The following is a 19,876-nucleotide window of genomic DNA, read 5'->3' as shown; positions in this document are numbered from 1 at the left end:
GGCACCTCCTATGTTCTCTGCCTGGAGAAGTCCTGGAAAGCCTCAAAAGGGAGGAAGCCATTGAGTTGGGATTCGTAAGATGAGTAGAGATGTGCTATTTGGTATCCATGTAAGTGCACATGGTTCTTGATCTCAAGGAGTTTGGGTTTTAGTGGGAGACAGTTGCATGTATAATTGTAGTACTTTGTAATGCTCTGTATTAGAAGTATGCACAAACAGTAGTAGGAAGATCCTCGAGTGTGATAAAAAAACATCTTTTGAACTCAGTTTAGGAAATGGCAACAATACCACTGATTGTCTTAGTCCACTTATGCTGCTATAACAAAAATCATGTATAGGGAGACTTATATGCAATACAATTTTATTGCTTACAATTCTAGAGACTAGAATGTCCAACACCAAGGTGCTGGAAGAATTGGTGTCTGGTAAGGGTATGTTTCTGGCTTGTAGACCATTATCTCCTTACTGGGTCTTAATGTGGTAAGAGGGATAAGGGTGCCCTCTTTTATGAGAATACCAACCCAATTAATGATGGACCCACCCACATGACCTATTTCATCACCTCCCAAGAGTTCCACTGCACTGGGGATTAGGTTTCAACATCTGAATTTTTTTGGGGGGTGGGGAGGAGGCAGGGGAGAACCAAACAATCAAAGCAAAGCACAATTAGCATTTAAGAAGTATCTAAGTAAATCTCTCCAAAGCACAGGTTCTAACATGATAGCTTTCATGTAGCAAAATAAATCTAAGCAGAACAATTAAATGTATTAGGACATCGTGAAGCAAACCTAAAGATGGAATAGAATTGTACTTGTGAGATCCTCTATATTTTGTTACATTATTTGTTACATCATTTGTCTTTTCTCCTTTATCTTCCTCCATCCTTAATGTTGGTACTCCAGAAAACTCTGGATGGGGCCTCCTCTGTACTTCTCTGTTCTGTATTCTTGGGTATTTTTATTCAATCCTGGGTTATCAATTATTATCTCTACAGAGTCACTCCAAATTCATATTTCCAGCTCAGGTCTGTTGATTCAATTACTCACATAACACTCTGCTTGAAACTTGCACACACGTCTCCATTTCATCATGTCCAAAACTTTCTACTTCTTTTACCCAGTAGCCCCTACTTTCTGTGTATCTCCGTTTCAGTAAATATTCTACAGTTGCCATATTAAGCAACTTATGGCTCATCATGAATTCCTTGGTCCAAACTATAACCAAACTTCTATTCCTAAGCCATTTCTATTTATCTCTATCTTGTTGCTACTCAATCCAGGCTACCATCATCTCTGTCTTCAATGACAACAATGAACACATGACCCACTGCATTTGCCCTCACCACTCCCTACCTGCTTACACATCAAGTAAGTCATCTTTTAACAGTGTAGCTCAGGTTGTACCATCTGTCCCATATCACCCATGAATGCTAAGTGCAATGTCTTGGCCTGGGTTGTGTCCTGGAACAGAAATTAAGACATTAACAGAAACACCCATGGAATTTGAATAAAGTCTGGGCTTTAGCAAGTGGTAGTGTGCCAGCTGTTTTCTTAGTCTTGGTAGATATACTGTGGCTGGGTAAGATTTTAATGTTAGGGGTGTTTTATTCAGCTTTTGTGCTGCTGTAACTAAAAGATCTGACCAGACCAATTTTAAAGGAGGAAAAGTTTCTTTGAGGGCTCATAGTTTTGGAGGTCTTAGTCCATAGAAGGGTGGCTCCATTCCTCGGGGCTTGAGGTGAGGCAGAACACCATGGCAGAAGAGTGTGGCAGAGGGAAGCAGCTTACATGGTGATCAGAAGGCAGAGAAAGAGGTCTCCATTTGCCAGATACAAATATATACCCAATAGCTATGTCCCCAATTCCCACCTCCTCCAACCACACCCCACCATTTCAGTTACCACTCACTTAATCCCTATCAGGGGATTAATTCACTGATTGGGCTAAGACTCTCACAACCCAATCATTTCTCCTTTGAACCTTCTTGCATTGTCTCACATGTGAGCTTCTGGGGGACACCTCACATCCAAACCATAACAAGGGGAAGTTTGTTGAGGGGCTACATAAGAACTAAATATAAACCCATTCCATAACTAAAAGTTTATTTAAAAAGAAAACATTAGTAGCTCCCATTCCCCTTATGTTAGAGTTCAAAACCTTTAACATGACCAGTTTCCTCTCTCTAGCCAGATCAAACTTATTATTTAATTCTTCCCATAAGATAAGCCTTTTCCTTGACCCTAAGTATTCAGTTCCTGGCCCATTAATAAATGTTATACAAATATTTGTTGAAAATGAATAAATGCTGCATTTTAAAAATGAAAGACTATACACAGGGGCTTGATGAAAGTTGGGCATGTATATGCCATGGGATTTGATTGTCAGTGGGGTCAGAACAGCCCAGCAGCACTTCACTTCCATAATGTTTCTTTCCAATGCTCTTTACACTGTCTCTTCTTCTCCTTCATTTGTCCTATTAGGCTGCTCTCCTTGAATCCTTTACCAGCCCCATTTTTTAAAAAAACATTATTTGTTTTTTTTAGATATACATGACAGTAGAGTGTATTTTGACATATTGTATATACATGGAGTATAATTTAAAATCTCATTCTTGTGGTTGTACATGATGTGGAGTTACACTGGTTGTGTATTCATATATGAACATAGAAAATTATGTCCAGTTCATTCTACCATCTTTCCTTTTCCTATCCCACTTCTCTTCATTCCCCTTTGTCTAATCCAATGAACAACTTCAACAACAACTACTACTACTACTTCTTCTTCTCCTCCTCCTCCTCCTCCTTCTTATTGGGGATTAAACTCAGGGGCACTCGACCACTGAGCCACATTCCCAGCCCTATTTTATATTTTATTTAGAGAAAGGGTCTCACTGAGTTGCTTAGTACCTTGCCATTGCTGAGGCTGGCTTTGAACTCATGATCCTCCTGTCTCAGCCACCATGGCTGGCTCCAATGAACTTCTATTCTTCCCTCCCACACCTTATTTATTGTGTGTTATCATCCACATAGAGAATGTCTGGTCTTTGATTTTTGGGACTGGCTTATTAGCTTGATAGTCTCCATTTCCATCCATTTACTGGCAAATGCCATAATTTCATTCTTTGTTATGGACCATCCTCTCTTTTATAGCACCCCTGTCATGACCAGGAAATCTGAAATATCAGTTTGTGTTAACAGGAGAGAATAATGGGTCTCCTCCATCCCTCCCTGCCCCCCAAAACTTAGTGGTGGACCATTCCATAGTGGGTTACTGGGAACGGTGCTGCCTCCTTTACCGTCTAACTATCAAAGTTATTATAATAGCAGGAATTTCAAAGCAAATAAGGTGAGCCATGTCAAGATGGTAGGGAGGCAGGTGTGGGTAAGCAGGCTTCATACTAAAGAGAAGCAGAGGGATCGAGTGTTGGAAGCACACCGGATAGAGTGAACCTCACTGTATTTTATAGAGCATGTTGTAATATCCCTTAATATTACTTAGACTTGGACTTAACCTTGGACGAATCCTTTTCTTTTCGTGCTTCTTTCATCCCTGCCCCCATGTTATATTCTTCCCCATTCTAAGTCATGACTCTTAAAATAATAATAAGGAATAACTATTACTGATAATATGTGAGGATCACAATGTTATCCCCAATTTGTCAGATGAGCAAACTCATTTCCAAGGTCATCTGCAGCTGGTAACAGACAGATCAAGAATTCCAGCTAGGGCCTTTCTGATTTCAAAATTCTTGTTCTTCTCTCCTCATTGATGTAGGGCAGTTCTCTCTAAACTCTCCCTCTCTTTGCAGGGCAGAAATGCAATGAAGCCTTCTAGAAAGGGAAGGTGAAGCACTGGGATCTGAACCTGGAGGCGGGTAAGAAAAAGGAAGCTGGGGAGGAGTGGGTCAGCCAGGTGGGGACTCTATGAGCCACTTCTGCTTTCTCCCCTGGGTTGTTAATGATAGAAAAATCTATCACCAAATATATGAGAACAAGGTTTTGAAAAATTTCCCCCAGCCTCTCCCAGATACCACTTCCCTGACAATATACCAGAATGATAGACAGAAGAATTTAATACAGGTAATGCTTTGTCCTTCCATTTACACTATCATAAATTACAAAGTATTGTTCACTTCACAAAATAAAACCATTTCCAGATAATTTTTTTGACAGTATCAAGAAGTACATAAGCTACAACAAACAAATCTGTACAGTCGAGAGGAACGCCAATAGCAGGGACCAGGCCAAGCTATATTGACCCCTAGGTGCAAATAGAGTCCATCTGTCCATCTGCAGGGCCCCGAGGACTCCCCAGGACAACACACTCTGCTCCTCCTTTCACGCCACATAACACACAGTGATTCTCTTCTGGCCACTCCAAAACGAGACTTGTGAATAATTACATGAATCACCTCAGACAATCAGAGGGAAAGACATGGCAGTTGGATTTAAAAAACAAATCTAGATTTACAGTTTTTGATGTTTTAAATATTTCACCTATGTTACAAAATATAGAAATCTTGGTGGGAAAGGCTCATGCTAAAGATCCATATAGCCAATAGGATGGAACTACAGAAATAAAATCATATGAAATTTTTCCAAACAGGGCTACTTTTCTCAAGGAGGAAGATATAGCTGGCAAAAATCAACCTATTCATTCTTACTTTAAAAATAGTTTTGTTTATAAAACAAAAATACAAATAATTGACAGTTATTCTGCAGGTTCACTTTGCATCAATACCGAAATGTGACAAAAAATTTCAACTTTTCATTAAGGTATGAGCTCTAAAAGCTTGGCCAAAGAGGAAAGAGGCCAAGGGCTAACTTTTTACATGGCCCAGATAACATCCTGTGTCCTCAAATTGTTTTATGTAAAACAGCCGCATTCTGCATGTTTGAGGATATACACACATAATATGAAAGGACCATGACCAATTTCAAAACATACTTTGGGAATTCACAATTTTTTTTATGGGAAGAAAATCTGGGGATGCTTCAGGCCATCCTATAATTGCTATAAACCTACACGACACGATAGCAGAATGCCAGTGCTTAAGAGCAAAAACTATCAAAAGCAGGGACACATGTGGCAGGTGAAATTTCACTGAAAAGCATTGATAAGGACAGAGGTATGTCAAGGTAATACTGCATTCGTGGTCAACTTCTTCAGGGTATCACAGCAAGAACTTGGGACAAGGAACACAGGGTAATAATCAATGCACTGCATTGAGTTCTGTTTGCTAAAATAAAATAACATTCTTGCAGCTAAAATAAAAATACATTTTACAATATAGGTTTCATTTAACATTTAACATATAGAATTGTCTTCTTTTTTGTAAGTGGAAAATGTATAACTGTATCAAGTACCTTTATGAATTAAGTTCCCTTTTATTACTGATAAGACTGAAGCTTAAAAGTTACATTTTTTTAATAAGTTAAAGAAAGATTTATTAATCACTCTTCCAGCAAAACAGACATACATACGAGGCACGGCAAAAGACCCAAGGCCAGGGGCTTTTCTCGCCCTCACCCTTGTTCTCATGTGGAGGAGGGCGTGTCTATGAGACACAGTACTAGACTCTGCGATCCACTGCGGTCCAGGAAACTCTGTCACTTGTTTGAAAAGCAAATCAAGTGTAAGAAATGTTTATTTCTTTAGCTCTATCAGCTTGGATAGGGCTGGGGCCATTCAGCTCATCTCCCTGATGGATTAGAACAAAACATCTTCGTTTTCTATTAAAATTTGCACAATCAGCTTTTGGTACCGCATGTCATGGAGGGTGGTGAGAGTGCTGTCCTCAGGGGGCCTCATCAGGGTGGGCCCAAACACGATCCCCAGATTTTCTGCATTCATGAAATTGTCTTTTTCATTCATAGTAACCCTGCAAAACAAATACACACAGAGACGTCATGTAGACATGCGGATGAATTTCCATACTGATTACATACTTAAATCCCAAGACTATCTCTGGCTCAGGAAATTGCAAAAGCAAATTGCGAATCAGAATGGCAGAAAGGCATTTTTTCAATAGGCAATTTTCCGATTTGTTTTTATTTTAAATTGTTAATGTTGCCTTCGGCCAGTGGAAGTGAATGACATATGAATCTAGTATAGACACAATTTTAAAAATTGGAAAATCAGCCCTTCTCACTAAATAAATATGAAACTATCATTTAAGGAATATTGGTTTGGAGGGGCAGAGGATTACCAATTGGCTTATGGGTCATCTATGGACATCTTTTTCCTTGTCGCTTCCTATTGGCCTGTAAGCTGCAGAATGGGAAGCTAAGTGCAGTTCCTGTCTGCTGGGAGGGCTGGTGCCACAGGAGAATGCTTGCTTGTAGAATGTAGCCAGGCCGTTATCATGGGACAGTGGAACCCCTGGGGGGTGGCCAAACTGGAAGGCGGTTGGGCATTATTTCTAGTTCCCACAGAATGAGGTCTGGAGCACTAATTATCGTTGGAATTGAAAATCATCATTTTGACATGAAAATAAGAATAGCAGAGCCTTTAGGAATGAAATTCAAACGCCAGAGTTGGCTTCCTTCCTTCCTAATGCAATAGAATCACTATCTCCCAGATTCTTGCTTTCAGGAATTTAGGCTTTAGACTGTTCATCATAGATCTAAAAAGAAGAAGGTTCTTCAAAGCAGAGCAAATGATAATGAAAATGTGTTTAGGTTTTGTACTGGAGGCCATCCCTTTCTGATTACTCCATGAGAGATCATTAGGAATAGCCGCTTAGTATTATTTTAGGAAGTCAACTCAGTTTGGATCATTTTCATGCTGCAAAGCTAAGAAGAAGGTAGGAATGAAGACATGCTAGAGGTTCAAAATACTCACATCGCCTTATGAGGTTAAGCACTACACCTGATCAAATAAAATGTCTAGCAAACCCATTAAAATAAAACCCTGAAATTATTGACATTTACAGTTCAGCTGGGAGCTGCCAGCATTCTTCCTGATAGAGACACTTTGCTTTACAAAGTGTTATTATCATTTTAATTAATTATGATATTAATTGAAATGAAAGAAACAAGTTGCAGCTAAAAGTCAGATGTGACACTCATAGTCTATTACATATCCCAAAATCATTACACTCTTACATTCAGTAAACTCATCAAAATAGGAATCTTCTGAGCTTTATGTTACTGTCTCTGATCACCTTGGATCTGAGCAAAATTCTTATAAGGCAGAAAAACTTATACAATATTCTCAACTTGCTTCTTTTTACTTACTGAGTGGATCTGTAATTTGGACACTGTAGACACTTTTTGGTCCGTTGTATCTAAGAAAGGGCAGCTGACATATATCTTCAACAAACAGGGAGAGACACATAGAAGCACACTGATCCCTCCAATATTCAAAGAACAACTTGTTAATCTCATAATAAATGTACAAGGAAGGAAAAAGAGATTTAAGGGGAAGATTTAAGGCTATAATATCCTGGAAACATCCAAACATCTCCACCTGCAGGCTTCCACATACATAGCTTAGTGTGTGGTAGATCCTGTCTGAGATAGCCCCCAACAGTCCCTGCCTCCTGGAAGTATGGGCTTGACTTAGTCACTTGCTTCTAAGAAACACAATATAGCAAAGGCAATAGGACGTCACTTCTAAAAAGACAAAAAGACCGTCTTTCATCGTGGGTGCCCTTGCTTGCTTGCTTGCTTGGAAGGAAGTCAGTTGCCATTTTGTGAGCTGCCTGTGGAGAAACCCACATGGTAAGGAAATGAGGGTGACCTCCAGCAAACATCCAGTGAGGAAGTGAGCCTTCAGCCTAATAACCTCTGAGGAACCGAGTCCTGCCAACAATGTTCTGAGTGACTTAGAAGTGACTGCTTCTCCCATCAAGCCTTCATATGACGTTGCAGCCTGACGGGCAGTTCAAATGCAAACTCATTAAGAACCTTGAACCAGATGCACCTAGCTCAACCATATCCAGATCCCTGGCCCATAGAGACTATGAGATAATTAATTTTATTGTTTCAAGCCACCACTAAGTTTTGGGGAATTTTTTTTTGCTTGGAGACACAGAAAAACAAAAACAAGAGATCATGTTGGAAATGTGCTCTGAAAGACCGGTTCCAGGCATCAGGGGTTAGGGTGAGCAGTTGGTGGAAGATGAGATGAAGTAAGTACGAGGCATGTATTGGAGCAAGATGCAGCTATGGAGGCAGGGTAGACAAGTAGTTAAGACAGAGTGTGGGCTCTGGTTCGTTCTTCCTGGATTTCAAACTTGGGTTCACCTCTGTGGATTGGCCACTTAACTTCTCTAAGATTCAGACATCTGATGTGTATTCCACTGTGTAATCCATTGTTGAATCCAATGTGTACTGATGTTTACTCAGTTTCCCTGAACTAGGGTGGTGAGTCAGATTAGAAATATTAAAGTTATGAGAAATTTAAGAAATAAAGACAAGACATGGAAATACGTGAAAAGTGGGGGCATGGTTGGATGATCCAGCTCTGATGGAGACTGGATCTGACAACAAAATGGAGCCCACGCTTTATTTAAATGGGTAGGAACCAATGGGATCCAGTGTAAAGAACTTCCTGAGGAAAACTGGATGAGGTGACAAAAACAACCTGGTTGGGGCTTAGCAGGGTATGCCCATCTCCTCTACTTCTGGGTGCTGTGTTTGAACCCAGGACTGTCTGAGCCAACGAGCAGGGTGTCCACATAAACTGAGTGGTCTTGAATCAGGGGGTTTTCACTGAGAGTTCTCAGAAGAGCAACCCCCCTGCCTTGAGATGGCTCAAACAAACCCATAATTCATCCATGGCCCCTGAAAGTGAGTGCTCCCAGCAGTACCCACCTCCCAGGAATGACACATGGGAAGTACGTGAAGCAGCTCTTGACCCAGAGCAAAGGCCCTCGCGGCCACGTGTGGGGCTAGCCCCAGGAGGCAGCACAGTCCACTTTCAAGAAGCACCTGCTCATTCTGTGCATCAGGGAGGCACTAACTGCCCCAGGGGCAGATCAGTAAGAGGAGGCATCCGCTTACTTTTTGAGGTGGATCATTAGGTACCGCAGGGTCTCATAGTGGGCGGGAGGCAGTAGCATCAGCACTTCATGGACTGCTTCCAGCCTTTCGTCCGCATTGGAGATTTCTGTGAAGATCATATAGAACCCATATGAGTGCAGAGCTACATTGTACCATTAACGTTTTCAGAGAGCTAACAAGAAGTCTTTCTGTTTGTTTTATCCAGAAATGGGGAGAGTCTAACAAAGTCATGTAATTTCAGATACTGTTTCACTTAAATGAGTCAGTTTGTGTCCTGCCTCATTACAGAAAGTCTGGGCTGAGCACCACAGGCTTGTTGAACATTCATGATGTGGGTGGTCAGATGGTGGATTCTGTCCTCGTCCTCCAGGAGCAGATGGCCCAGGAGAATGCTTATAATCTGGCGGGACACGTGCAGACTACACTGCCCTTCTGAACACTAGATTTGTTGGGGATCTCACTAACACAGACTCTAAGCTATATTACTTCTGGTGTTGTGCCCTTGAAATTGTCTAGTAAGTCTCTCCCTGGCTGGCTTCAATCACTAAATATATTTTCCTTCTTTTTTTTGATATTTTATATTTTAGTTGTAGTTAGACACAACACCTTTATTTCACTTGTTTATTTTTATGTGGTGCTGAGGATCAAACCCAGGGTCTTGCATATGCGAGGCGAGCGCTCTACCACTGAGCCACAATCCCAGCCCACTAAATACATTTTCAATGCAAGTACATTGGCAGGTAGGCCAGCCAACACAGCCTGCATTAATGGCATGTATCACTAGATTGTTGGCAGGGTCTACTTTGGTGTACAGCCCAGGTTAGGATGTAGATACTGGGCACATGCCAGGAAGAGGACATGCTTCTGGAGTCCGGGTCTCCGACAGTATTGGCAGACAGTCAAAGAAAGCCTTCCTGCCATTCCTCCTGGGGTGGAAGGTACCCAGCCTTCCCTGCCTAAGACCACCAGAATCCAGGAAGGAACGGTCTTAACAGGGAGCAGGGCCATAACTCATCTGGAAAGTACAGCTTGCGTGAATCCCAACCTGCCCTTGTCTCTTCCTGTCAGGTATTTCATTAGAATATTTAGCAGCACAAACCTGTACTTTTCAACCATTAAAGATTAAAAAAAAAAAAAAAAAAAGTGAACCAAAAAATGTTCCTCAAGGTGGGATTAACTTCTCTGTCATGCTTCTCCCCTTTCTCATTATTAATTGTTCCTGGGAAAACATAGCTACTTCCCTGATATTCCCTCTGCTTTTATTCCACTCTCTCCTGAGGGCAGTGGGCCTGGTGGGAAGCAGGGAATGAGCCACGGTGGCTGAGGAAGGATGAGTGCCGATGGGTGAGAGGTTGTAGCGCGATACTTGGCATAGTTTATTCTTGGCCTTCTATTAATTTCGAAGAGCACTAATGGGCAAAACTTGGATCCATTCTCAATGTGATTCTGCTTAGAGGATGCAAGGAGCTCATCAATACGGCTCTCCTTGGAGAACATTTGATTTTTTTTTTTTTTACTACAAAACTATTCACGTTTTCAACAATAGAATGGGCCTGACTGTGCTGGCTCTCAGTGTACAGGGAGTGACTGGGAGAGACAGAACTGCCTGGCACCCGGCTTCTGCCCCACAGACTTGGCTTAGTGCTGGTCCAGCTCAGCTGGTGAGCTATGCCTGGTTTTCTATTAACTGTACTGCTGTGCCCACTTGGCAAAATGCTCAGGCAATAATTTCAACAGTTCTGAGTTTTAATTTTCTTGAGGGTGAAAGCAATGTACTGAAAGTCTGGTACAAATAAAAAATTAGTTCTCAATACTCACTTGCTGCTTCTATAAATTTGGAATAGGTGTCATACGTGATGACAGGGATGGGTAAGTCTCTGAAGTACAGTTTCAGGGCTCCAGTGATGATGTTTATGTCTGGATAGATGTTGGCAGAAATGTCTGCCTTTTCCCCATCTGAAAAACAGCCAGCAATCCAAGTCCTAATGAGGACCGTATTTCACCAAGTGAAGGCATGCACAGAAAGGAGGGAGAGAGAGAAGGAGAGAGAGAGAGAGAAGGAGAGAGGGGGGGAGAGAGAGAAAGAAAGAGATAAAAGGAAGGAAGGAAAGAAAGAAAGAAAATCAAAGAAAGATACAACAATGAACAGTTCTACTACATCTCCATCAGTATTCTTTGAACTTGGATTTGAAGGTCATGTACATGAACTAATTGTTGAATTCCTTCAGTTACTTCTGTCTCTTTCAGGCTCACTTAGCCCCTTGGACTTCAATCTGGGAAATTTTAACCTCGCCTCATGTATAGGTGAGGTTGCATTTATTAGCACTTTTTACAATCATTCTCAGTATACACACACACACATATTTATATATTTACTTCTTATTCTACCATTAGTAAATACCAGTCCATTCTAACTACCTCTGACTATGAAATTTTTTGGATTAAAAAAAGTTTCAAAATTATAGATAGGGAAGAGGGGTGGGAGGGAAGGGAGGAGGCAGGGATTAGCAAGGATGATGGAATGTGATGGACATCATTATCCAAAGTACATGTATGAATTGGGTGTCAACCTACTTTATATACAAACAGAGATATGAAAAATTGTGGTAAATATGTGTAATAAGAATTGTATTGCAAAAAAAAATCATGTATAAATACATGAAAAAAAATGTTTCGATCACATGGGACTATTAACATCTTTTGTGTGGAAAATGAAATGAACAAATGCTTTAGCAAATTTGGTTCTGGAAACAAAACAGCTCTTGGATGTAGAGACAATAGTAAAACCTTCTTCCTGCCATATATACCATATTGATCCCATCATTTACATATTTAGCAAACATTTATTGAGAATCTAGCATGGGGCAAACACAGTTAGGCTCTGGTGAATCAAAGAAAAGAGATGCTCCCTTCGAATAGTTCCAGCTAGAGAGAAATCACAACTTGTCAGTTACAAGAAGAAGGGATGCTCCCTGGAGACATATGAGCACACAGTGATGCAGGGGACGGAAACAGAGCTCTCAGGTCAGCGTGGGGTGGCCAGAGAGGCTTCGTGAACAACAGAAGACTTGACTCATGATTCACAGGTGTTTGCCAGACAAACATGCACACATTCCAGATAGACAGAACATGTGAACTTGGGTGCTTCTCTGTGATGGCATGTAAAGTGTCCTTCAGGGAGGCTGGCATGTAAGGTCCATTATGGAGGAGGAACTGGAGATTGGCCTGAGCAGATAGGGAGGCCACATCATGGAAGACCTTGTGGACCACACTCTATCCAGTAGGCACCCCAGGCCCAGACTGGCTGTACTAGAATTATGTGGATTGTTTATTAAAAATCTAGATACTTGGGCTCATCCAGATTTCAGCATGAGTCCTCAAGGTGGGCCCTGGTGGTCTGTATTTTTAACAAGTTCTCCAGGTTGGCCTATGTCTGATCTAAGAGATGATAGGCACTGGGAACTGTATGCTGTAATCATAAATAACAGAGGAGGTACCTCCTAAACTTCCCCTGGCTTCCCCTCCTTCAGCGCTGGTGACTCTCATCCGTATGCTCCCTTTTGTGGAGTTTTGAGAGAAGAGAAAAAAGATGGGCATGCAGAGGAGTGCTCCAGGGCCATGTGGACTGGCTGGCTTTCAAATGGTTAAACTCACTTCCTCCTCATGTGGTCACCTGTCCACAGTTTCTAAGGAAACACTTCCCCCAGAGAGAGAGAACTGGGATATTTTTAAAGCATCATTGCTCAGCTTCCTGAAGAATAATACTCAGTAGTTCTGAAGCTCAATTCCTACTATGAATGAGTCTGGTTCCATCAGAGGAGTACTGAGCTAAGTCAGATGGCATTCAAGAGAGCACAAACTCACCTCTGTCAAAGGCCATCTTGACATCTTCAATGTGTTCAGTGAACCCAGACACTCTGTAAAGGCCTTCTGACTTTAATCCTGTGGGGTGCAGGGAGGGAGGGACAGAGGGAGGGAAGTGGGGGAAGGGAGGGTGAGAGAGGGAGAGGGAGAGAAAGGGAGGGGGAGAGAGACATACACTTTAATCTCAGTGTCTCAAAATATCTTAAAAAAAGATTAATTTTAAATGTACACTATGTGCTATGAGTAAATGAACAAATATTATTAGTGATCTTCTATGGCACACACTGTTGAGTCAGAACTTGGATTGCCTGTCCCATTTCCATGTAAGTCTGTGTCCCTTTGCTTGTTAGGTTGGGGATCTCAATGGAGATCTGGCCTTCTTCCTGCCTGGATTTACAAAGCAACCCCCAAATTTAAGGTTCTCATTAACCATAGTCTCCTACTTCCTTTGTTCATCAGATTGCTGGACACCCATTTCACAAGGGAAGCAATCTGGCCGAAACCCTGTCCTCTTCCATGGGTTATGCTGTCTGTGGCACTGTGCTGGATACACATACATATTTATGTGGGTGTAATGCATATTATCCTGATTCTATTGGAGATATTAAAATTTTATGACTTTTTTATGTGTAATCGTAAGATGATATGTTAAATAACTAAGCATTATTGATTTCATTGTTATGCCTTCAGGTAACTGATCATACAAACAGATGTAGGAAAATAAAATTCCATTTACTGGTTTTGGAACTTTATCACTATGTATTTAGGTCAAAGAGACTTGTTTTCCACTCCTCAAGTTTATTGATTTGTTAAGATAGGTTCTAATTGCAGGCTGCTCATATATACACAGTGGGTGATGTATCAGATCAAAAGTATCAGAAAAAATAGAGGACCAGAGCCAGGCACCGTGGCGCTTGCCTGTAATCCCAGTGGTTTGGAAGGCTGAGGTAAGAGAATCGCGAGTTCAAAGCCAGCCTTAACACCTTAATGAGGCCTTAAGCAACTCAGTGAGACCCTGTCTCTAATAAAATACAAAATAGGGTTCAGGATGTGGCTCAGTGGTCTAGTGAACCTGAGTTCAATCCCCAGTATCTTTAAATAAATAAATAAATAAATAAATAGAGGTCCAGGTTTCAGAATTCATATGCCAAAAGTTAACTGCTGTCAAAACTATAACTATAGGAAAAAATAAGCAAACAAATAGCTTCCATTGCAGTATACTTCTTGCAATATACTTTTGTCAAACACTTTTTTTTTTTCCTTTTGGTAATAGGGATTGAAGCCAGGAGTACTTAATCACTGAGCCACATACCCAGCCATTTTTTATATTTTATTTAGAGATAAGATCTTGCTGAGTTGCTTAGGGCCTCACTAAGTTACAGAGGCTGGCTTTGAATTTATAATCCTCCTGCCTCAGCCTCCCAAACTGCTGGGATTACAGGCATGTGCCACAGTGCCTGGCTGTCAAACTCTTGATTACTGGCATATAGGCTCCTGTTTTTTGTTAATTTGGTAAACATTTTTTTATATTCTATATACCATATGAAAGAATCTGTATTAGCTTTGCATCAGAAACAAAAAACACTATGTAGCATAAATACTGGCCTTTCTCCTCTCCTCTCAGTTAATCTCAGCTCTTTTGTTTCAGCAACAGTTGCCACTGCTCATCAACTGGAGTTAACCCACAAGATGAATGAAACCGGGGTGCCATCCTATTCTAGACGGCACAGGAAAACTTATCTCAATAATGTTGGAACAGGTGCTGCCTCGGAGCTGGGCAACTAATCCTGCAGGTTGACAGGAGATGAATGTGGGCAGGCCTCGCTGAGGAGCTCATCTTTGAAGGAAGTCATGAAGGAGGGGTTGGAGTTTGTCAGAATGGCAGAGGCTGCCGGCTGTCCTTTTCATATTTGCTCTCCCATCTCTCTGTTGTGATGGAACCTTTTTTTTTTTTTAAATATCCACTGCAATGTCCATTAAATTCTGGCCAATGCAGAGAGAGCAGAAGTGATGCGTACAGCCTCTGCGTTGTGACCTTAAAGGGAAAGAGATTGTCCTTTCCCCCTTCCTGTTGGTTAGAATGCAGATGAGACACTGGCAGCCAACTAGGGGGAGAAGACAAGGGCAATGCTCAAGCAGGACAGAGCAACAGGTGCAGGGCCTGGGTCGCAGCCCCCAGGGAGCTGCCTGACTAGACCTAGACCACGGCCAAATGCCTGGATTGTTCCTGGAGAGGTAAACAGATATCTGTCTTGTTGAAGATGCTATTATTCAGGATCTCTTGACAGCACTGAAACACCTGGGCTAATAGGGTCAGACAGGCAGATTGAGAGGTGGAGTTAGAGGTTGGTCATTCTGGGAGAAGGTGACAAGAAGTAACACGGGTCCTGTATGTTGGGCACTACACTAGATCTGTTATATGTATCAACTCATGTAATCCTCACAACCACCTTATAAAGTGTAATTGATTCCACTCACAAGTGGCTTGCTCAGGGTCATGTGGGCAGTGGTGGTCATGCAGGTGGGAAGGTGTCATGTGAATTTCTTCTAGATGACTGCTGGATTCAGCTTGTACCTGAAGGCTTCTATCATCTGCAGCTCCAATCCCTGTGTAGTCTCTTGGAATAAATTTCCAATCTGGGCCACTCTTTCTATTGCACTGGGTAGACTTAGGGCTATTCTCCCCAAGGTCTTTCTTCCCTGAATGTCAATCATGACAGGAACTTTGGATCCCTAAAGTTACTTGGAGAAGGATTACTGTAGCAGGATTCCAGCTTCTCCAATAAAGCCAAGTTCCTGTCCTTTGCTGTGACTGCATGCAGCCTCTGACCCCAAACTTGCAGTACCTTTCACACAGTAGGACCCAGGGCCACTTGTCTCAGCCAGAGTTGGGGTGCCTCTCCTCTCCTGGGCTAGTCAGCCCTTGCAAGGACACCTTCACCAGATCCCAAAGCATTCATTGAATTCTAACAGCCACAGTGGTGAAAAGGAAGGAGGCATTTCTCACAATCTGAGATTAAATGAGCCAGTTCTCAGAAGGACTATAGCTTTCATCCTTAGGAGAAGCAGGATCATTTCCTATCTTTAAAAGGCTTGAGATAACAAGCTACAGTGTCCTGCTTTGTTTTGGAAAGAATAGGCTCATTGTCCAATGAATAGAAACCTGTAGAATATATTAAGGCAATTTGGACACAATAATGGATACCAATGTAGTGGAATATAATACAATCACGGGTCAATTATGCAAATTATATTCAGCAACACAAATTCTCCCCGATCAGATCTGGTCCATTATGTCCTGAATATTTGATACTGAATAGTGGCCAAAGGAAGCAAAAATAAAGGAAAGATCATTCTAGCATAATATAAATAACTTTTTTTTTGGGGGGGGGAAATGTTACTATTTTTCTTGTCAACTTGATTTTTCATTACATAGATCTTTATAATCTTTGAAATCTTTTCTTTGAAATAAACAGAACCAATATTAGAAGTGAATTTTTATATGGTAGTGGATGTATGTGTTGATCAGTAATTTCTGTATTACTTAATAGAAGAACATTTTAAGATCTATCTCTTCCTCCTTTCCCTATCTTTCCCTCCCTCTCTCCTTTCCTTCCTTCCTTTCATCTTTCCTTTTTATTTGGTATTAGGGATTGAACCGAGGGTGCTTTACCACTGAGCTACATCCCCAGTCCTTTTTATTTTTTATTTTGAGACAGGGTTTCACTAAGTTGCTGAGGCTGGCTTTGAACTTGTGATCCAGGAACTTGTGATCCTCAGCCTCCTAAACTGCTGGGATTACAGGCATATGCCATCATGCCCAGCTTTAAGATCTATTTCAAAACTCTCCCTGCCATAACCTTTCTTAATTATCCTCAAATATGATGAAAACATCATCCTTTGTGACCCCATGGTGCTTTAAATATGGACACCCACAATAGGTATTTGCCCTTCTGATTCTCCACACTGTAATATGAATTTCTTGAAGTCAAGAATGGAGACTTTCAGATCCTTAATCTCTAGCACATAGTAGATGCTTAGTAAACATTTGTTGAAGGCATACATGCATGGCTTGGGGAAATGGAAATTGAGAGAGTTGGTAGGAATTATTTTATCCTCTATGTGTATGTGTTTATGTGTGCAGTTAGTTCATTTTCCCAAAAATGATAGTAGAGTGAGTCTGTTTCCCTGACAACAGGAAAATAAACTGCAAAAATATAATCACTGTATTATCATAAAAAAGTATTTTCCAAACCTCTTGCTTCAATTTCCCGAATGCATATGTCAACCACCATGGGCCTCTGTGTGTTGTGAGCCTTTACGAGTGTGGTGAGGTCACAACAGTACACTTTCTTGATCCTCTTGAGATCAGGTTGGCAGTCATTGGGCACATGCTTGGAACACTGCTTGTGCACATTCAATCCACAGTCTAAAAACAAAGAAGCCACATTAGTCTTGGTAGGTCCTTTTGTCAATGCCCAGCACAAATTATACACTGCCCCAAATAGTAACATCCACACCCAAGGGTTTGATGTATTCCTCTGCAACATCCATCTCACTTAGAAGTGAGAGTCTCTACTAGAAGAGGAAGTATGAGATTCATCTTAACTCACAAAACTCTGATAAAAACTCTGCATTTTTCTCATTAAGATTTCTCTGGGGGCTGGGGATGTGGCTCAAGCGGTAGCACACTCGCCTGGCACGCGTGCGGCCCGGGTTCGATCCGCAGCACCACATACAAACAAAGATGTTGTGTCTGCCGATAACTAAAAGAAATAAATATTAAAAAAATTCTCTCTCTCTCTCTCTCCATCTCTCTCTCTCTTTAAAAAAAAAAAAAAAGATTTCTCTGTTGCTGGACCATAAGAAGAGAACATCTTGTTGAGATAGTTTAGGTAATTAGGCCGCTTATGTACATTTTTCCTCTCTGGACTTGGACTCTGGGTTCACATTGGGCTTTTGAGTTTTGGGTTTTCAAAGCTGGTAATGGCTCATAAAGGGCACCAGGACTTATGCTGGGTTGTTTCCTTAAGTCCTGGATGCTCCTATTGTGGAAGACAGAGTTACTGTCTTTGGTTTGGGGCACCCATTACCATTGAAACTTTCTTTGCCTTTCCTGGATCTTTGCCCAGAGTTCCCTCCCAATCCCTTCCTCCCTGCTGGGCAGGTTGGGGAGGCCACTTCCCCTGCTACCTGCCTTATTCTGACACCTGTGTGTGGAAACAGTGTCTAACTGCACACTAGGGGCACTACCTGAGCGTTTATAGCAATGCCATGAAATATGATGATTAGAGTAATTATTTATAAAGCTCCTATCAAGATCCCAAGCTGCAAAGGTGCTTTTAAGTTCAATGAACACATTAAAAGCCTTATTAGCAGTTGGTATCCACTGACAGAAGTTCTCTGACAGTAAAGAGGCACATAGACTACTTTCTGGAAAATAAAAATTTAATGCCAAAGTTGTTCACAGTTGACTTGTGGTTGAATCAAAGTCTTGTTTTTCCTAATTATAAAGAATAACATTTTTATATACAAAACACACACACACATATACACATACTTTCTGGAGAAAGTAGAGATAGGCTTTGATTTTCGAAGTCCTCCACTAATCCACCATGCCCCAGAGTAATAAATATTATAGTCACATGTTTTATAAAAAAAACACTTAACCATAGCCAGGATTTCAGAGGATCTAACTTCTCTGAAATCATCAGTAATAACTTCTAAGTCATTTTTTAGTAATGTTTTCTTGCTGAGACCTTTGTCTATGGTCACCTGTTTGAATCCATCTTAGCTTAAATAAAATTCAATAATATTTTCATAGATCTATTTAATGAATGTAAATTTTGGCTACCTGGACTAAATAGAACAGTCTGGTTTTCTTGTTGGGATCCACTTTCAGAAAATAGGGATCTGCCTCCTAAGGTGATCAGGAGCATCAAATTAAATTACTAGAACGTGCTCAGCATATTGTCTGAACACTTTAAGTCTGACCATTGTATGTATTATGTAAATATTAAGTCAAATAAAATAAATAGTGTTTACAGTAATAGAAAATATAAGGTCTATCCAGCTCCTCATTAGTAATTTTTACCATGTCTTACATTTCATTTAAAATTTCTTGTTAGATTATGGTAAAAATTGCATTACATGAAATTTACCATTTTAACCATTTCTAAGTGTATTTTACTGTGCTACCATTACTGCCATCAGTCTCCAGGGCTTTTTCATCTTGCAAAACCAAAACTCTATGCCTCCCAAACAATACCCTGTGCCCCCTTCGAAGTCCCTGGCAGCCACCATTCCACTTGCTGACTCTATAAACTTGACTACTCCAGGGGCCTGATGTGAATAGAATCATACTGTACTTATAATTTCACAATTGCCTTATTTCATCTAGCACGCTGTCCTCTAAACACATCATGCTGTATGTAGAATGCATCAGGAGTTTCTTCCTTTTTTTGAGGATACACCCTGATTCACTCACAGTGGGGAGAGATAAGAGTCCCTACCTACCTGGAAGACAACATCTGGGTCTCTTTAGCCTTTGCCCTCAGGGTCCATGAGTGCTAGGTTTGCCTTTCTTTTTAAGAATGAATGAAATTCCATTCTTTGTAAGTCCGGTCACCTTTTGTTTATCCATCCACCCATCAATGGACACCTGGGTGGCTTCTATCATCCCCTACTGCAAATATGGATGTGCAAACATCTTTTGAAGATCCAGCTGTCAGTTGTTTTGGGTATCAGTCAGGGTGTGGAATTGCAGGATCATATAGTAATTCTAATTTTCTTATAAACTTCATCTTAAGAATTGAAGCAATTTCATGTCTACTATGTAGAATTTAATACTAACATTTTATTAAAATGAAGATATTTTATAAGAAATATTAAAATATTTAGCTTTTATAAACTAGTAGAATTTTCATGTGCTGCAAATAAGGCCCAGGTAATTAAAAATATTTATTTATTTTATTTTGTTTTATTTAATCATTCTAATTGGTTGCA

At 40.8% G+C, this 19,876-nt stretch overlaps 1 protein-coding gene and 1 long non-coding RNA gene across 2 annotated transcripts in view; one reads left to right on the top strand and one right to left on the bottom strand.

Moving 5' to 3' along the window:
• Positions 1 to 19,876, top strand: part of LOC114096185 (uncharacterized) — a 67,695-nt gene that overhangs the window by 32,460 nt on the left and 15,359 nt on the right. The window contains exon 2 of the long non-coding RNA XR_003583379.2: positions 3,808 to 3,873. This is a non-coding gene — a long non-coding RNA (uncharacterized lncRNA). The remainder of the gene's footprint in view (positions 1 to 3,807; positions 3,874 to 19,876) is intronic.
• Chn2 (chimerin 2) overlaps positions 4,081 to 19,876 on the bottom strand; it is a 299,931-nt gene continuing 284,135 nt past the window's right edge. The window contains exons 9-13 of the mRNA XM_027939645.3: positions 17,127 to 17,300; positions 12,872 to 12,949; positions 10,826 to 10,963; positions 9,008 to 9,113; positions 4,081 to 5,880 (exon numbers count right to left, since the gene is read on the bottom strand). Of these exons, the coding sequence (XP_027795446.1) occupies positions 5,709 to 5,880; positions 9,008 to 9,113; positions 10,826 to 10,963; positions 12,872 to 12,949; positions 17,127 to 17,300 (668 nt within the window). The 3' untranslated portion in view covers positions 4,081 to 5,708. The remainder of the gene's footprint in view (positions 5,881 to 9,007; positions 9,114 to 10,825; positions 10,964 to 12,871; positions 12,950 to 17,126; positions 17,301 to 19,876) is intronic.

Source organism: Marmota flaviventris, chromosome 1, assembly GCF_047511675.1.
Source record: "Marmota flaviventris isolate mMarFla1 chromosome 1, mMarFla1.hap1, whole genome shotgun sequence".
NCBI classification, from domain to species: domain Eukaryota; kingdom Metazoa; phylum Chordata; class Mammalia; order Rodentia; family Sciuridae; genus Marmota; species Marmota flaviventris.
Note: the sequence above shows the minus strand (reverse complement) of the source record. Positions and strands in the feature narration are given on the sequence as shown.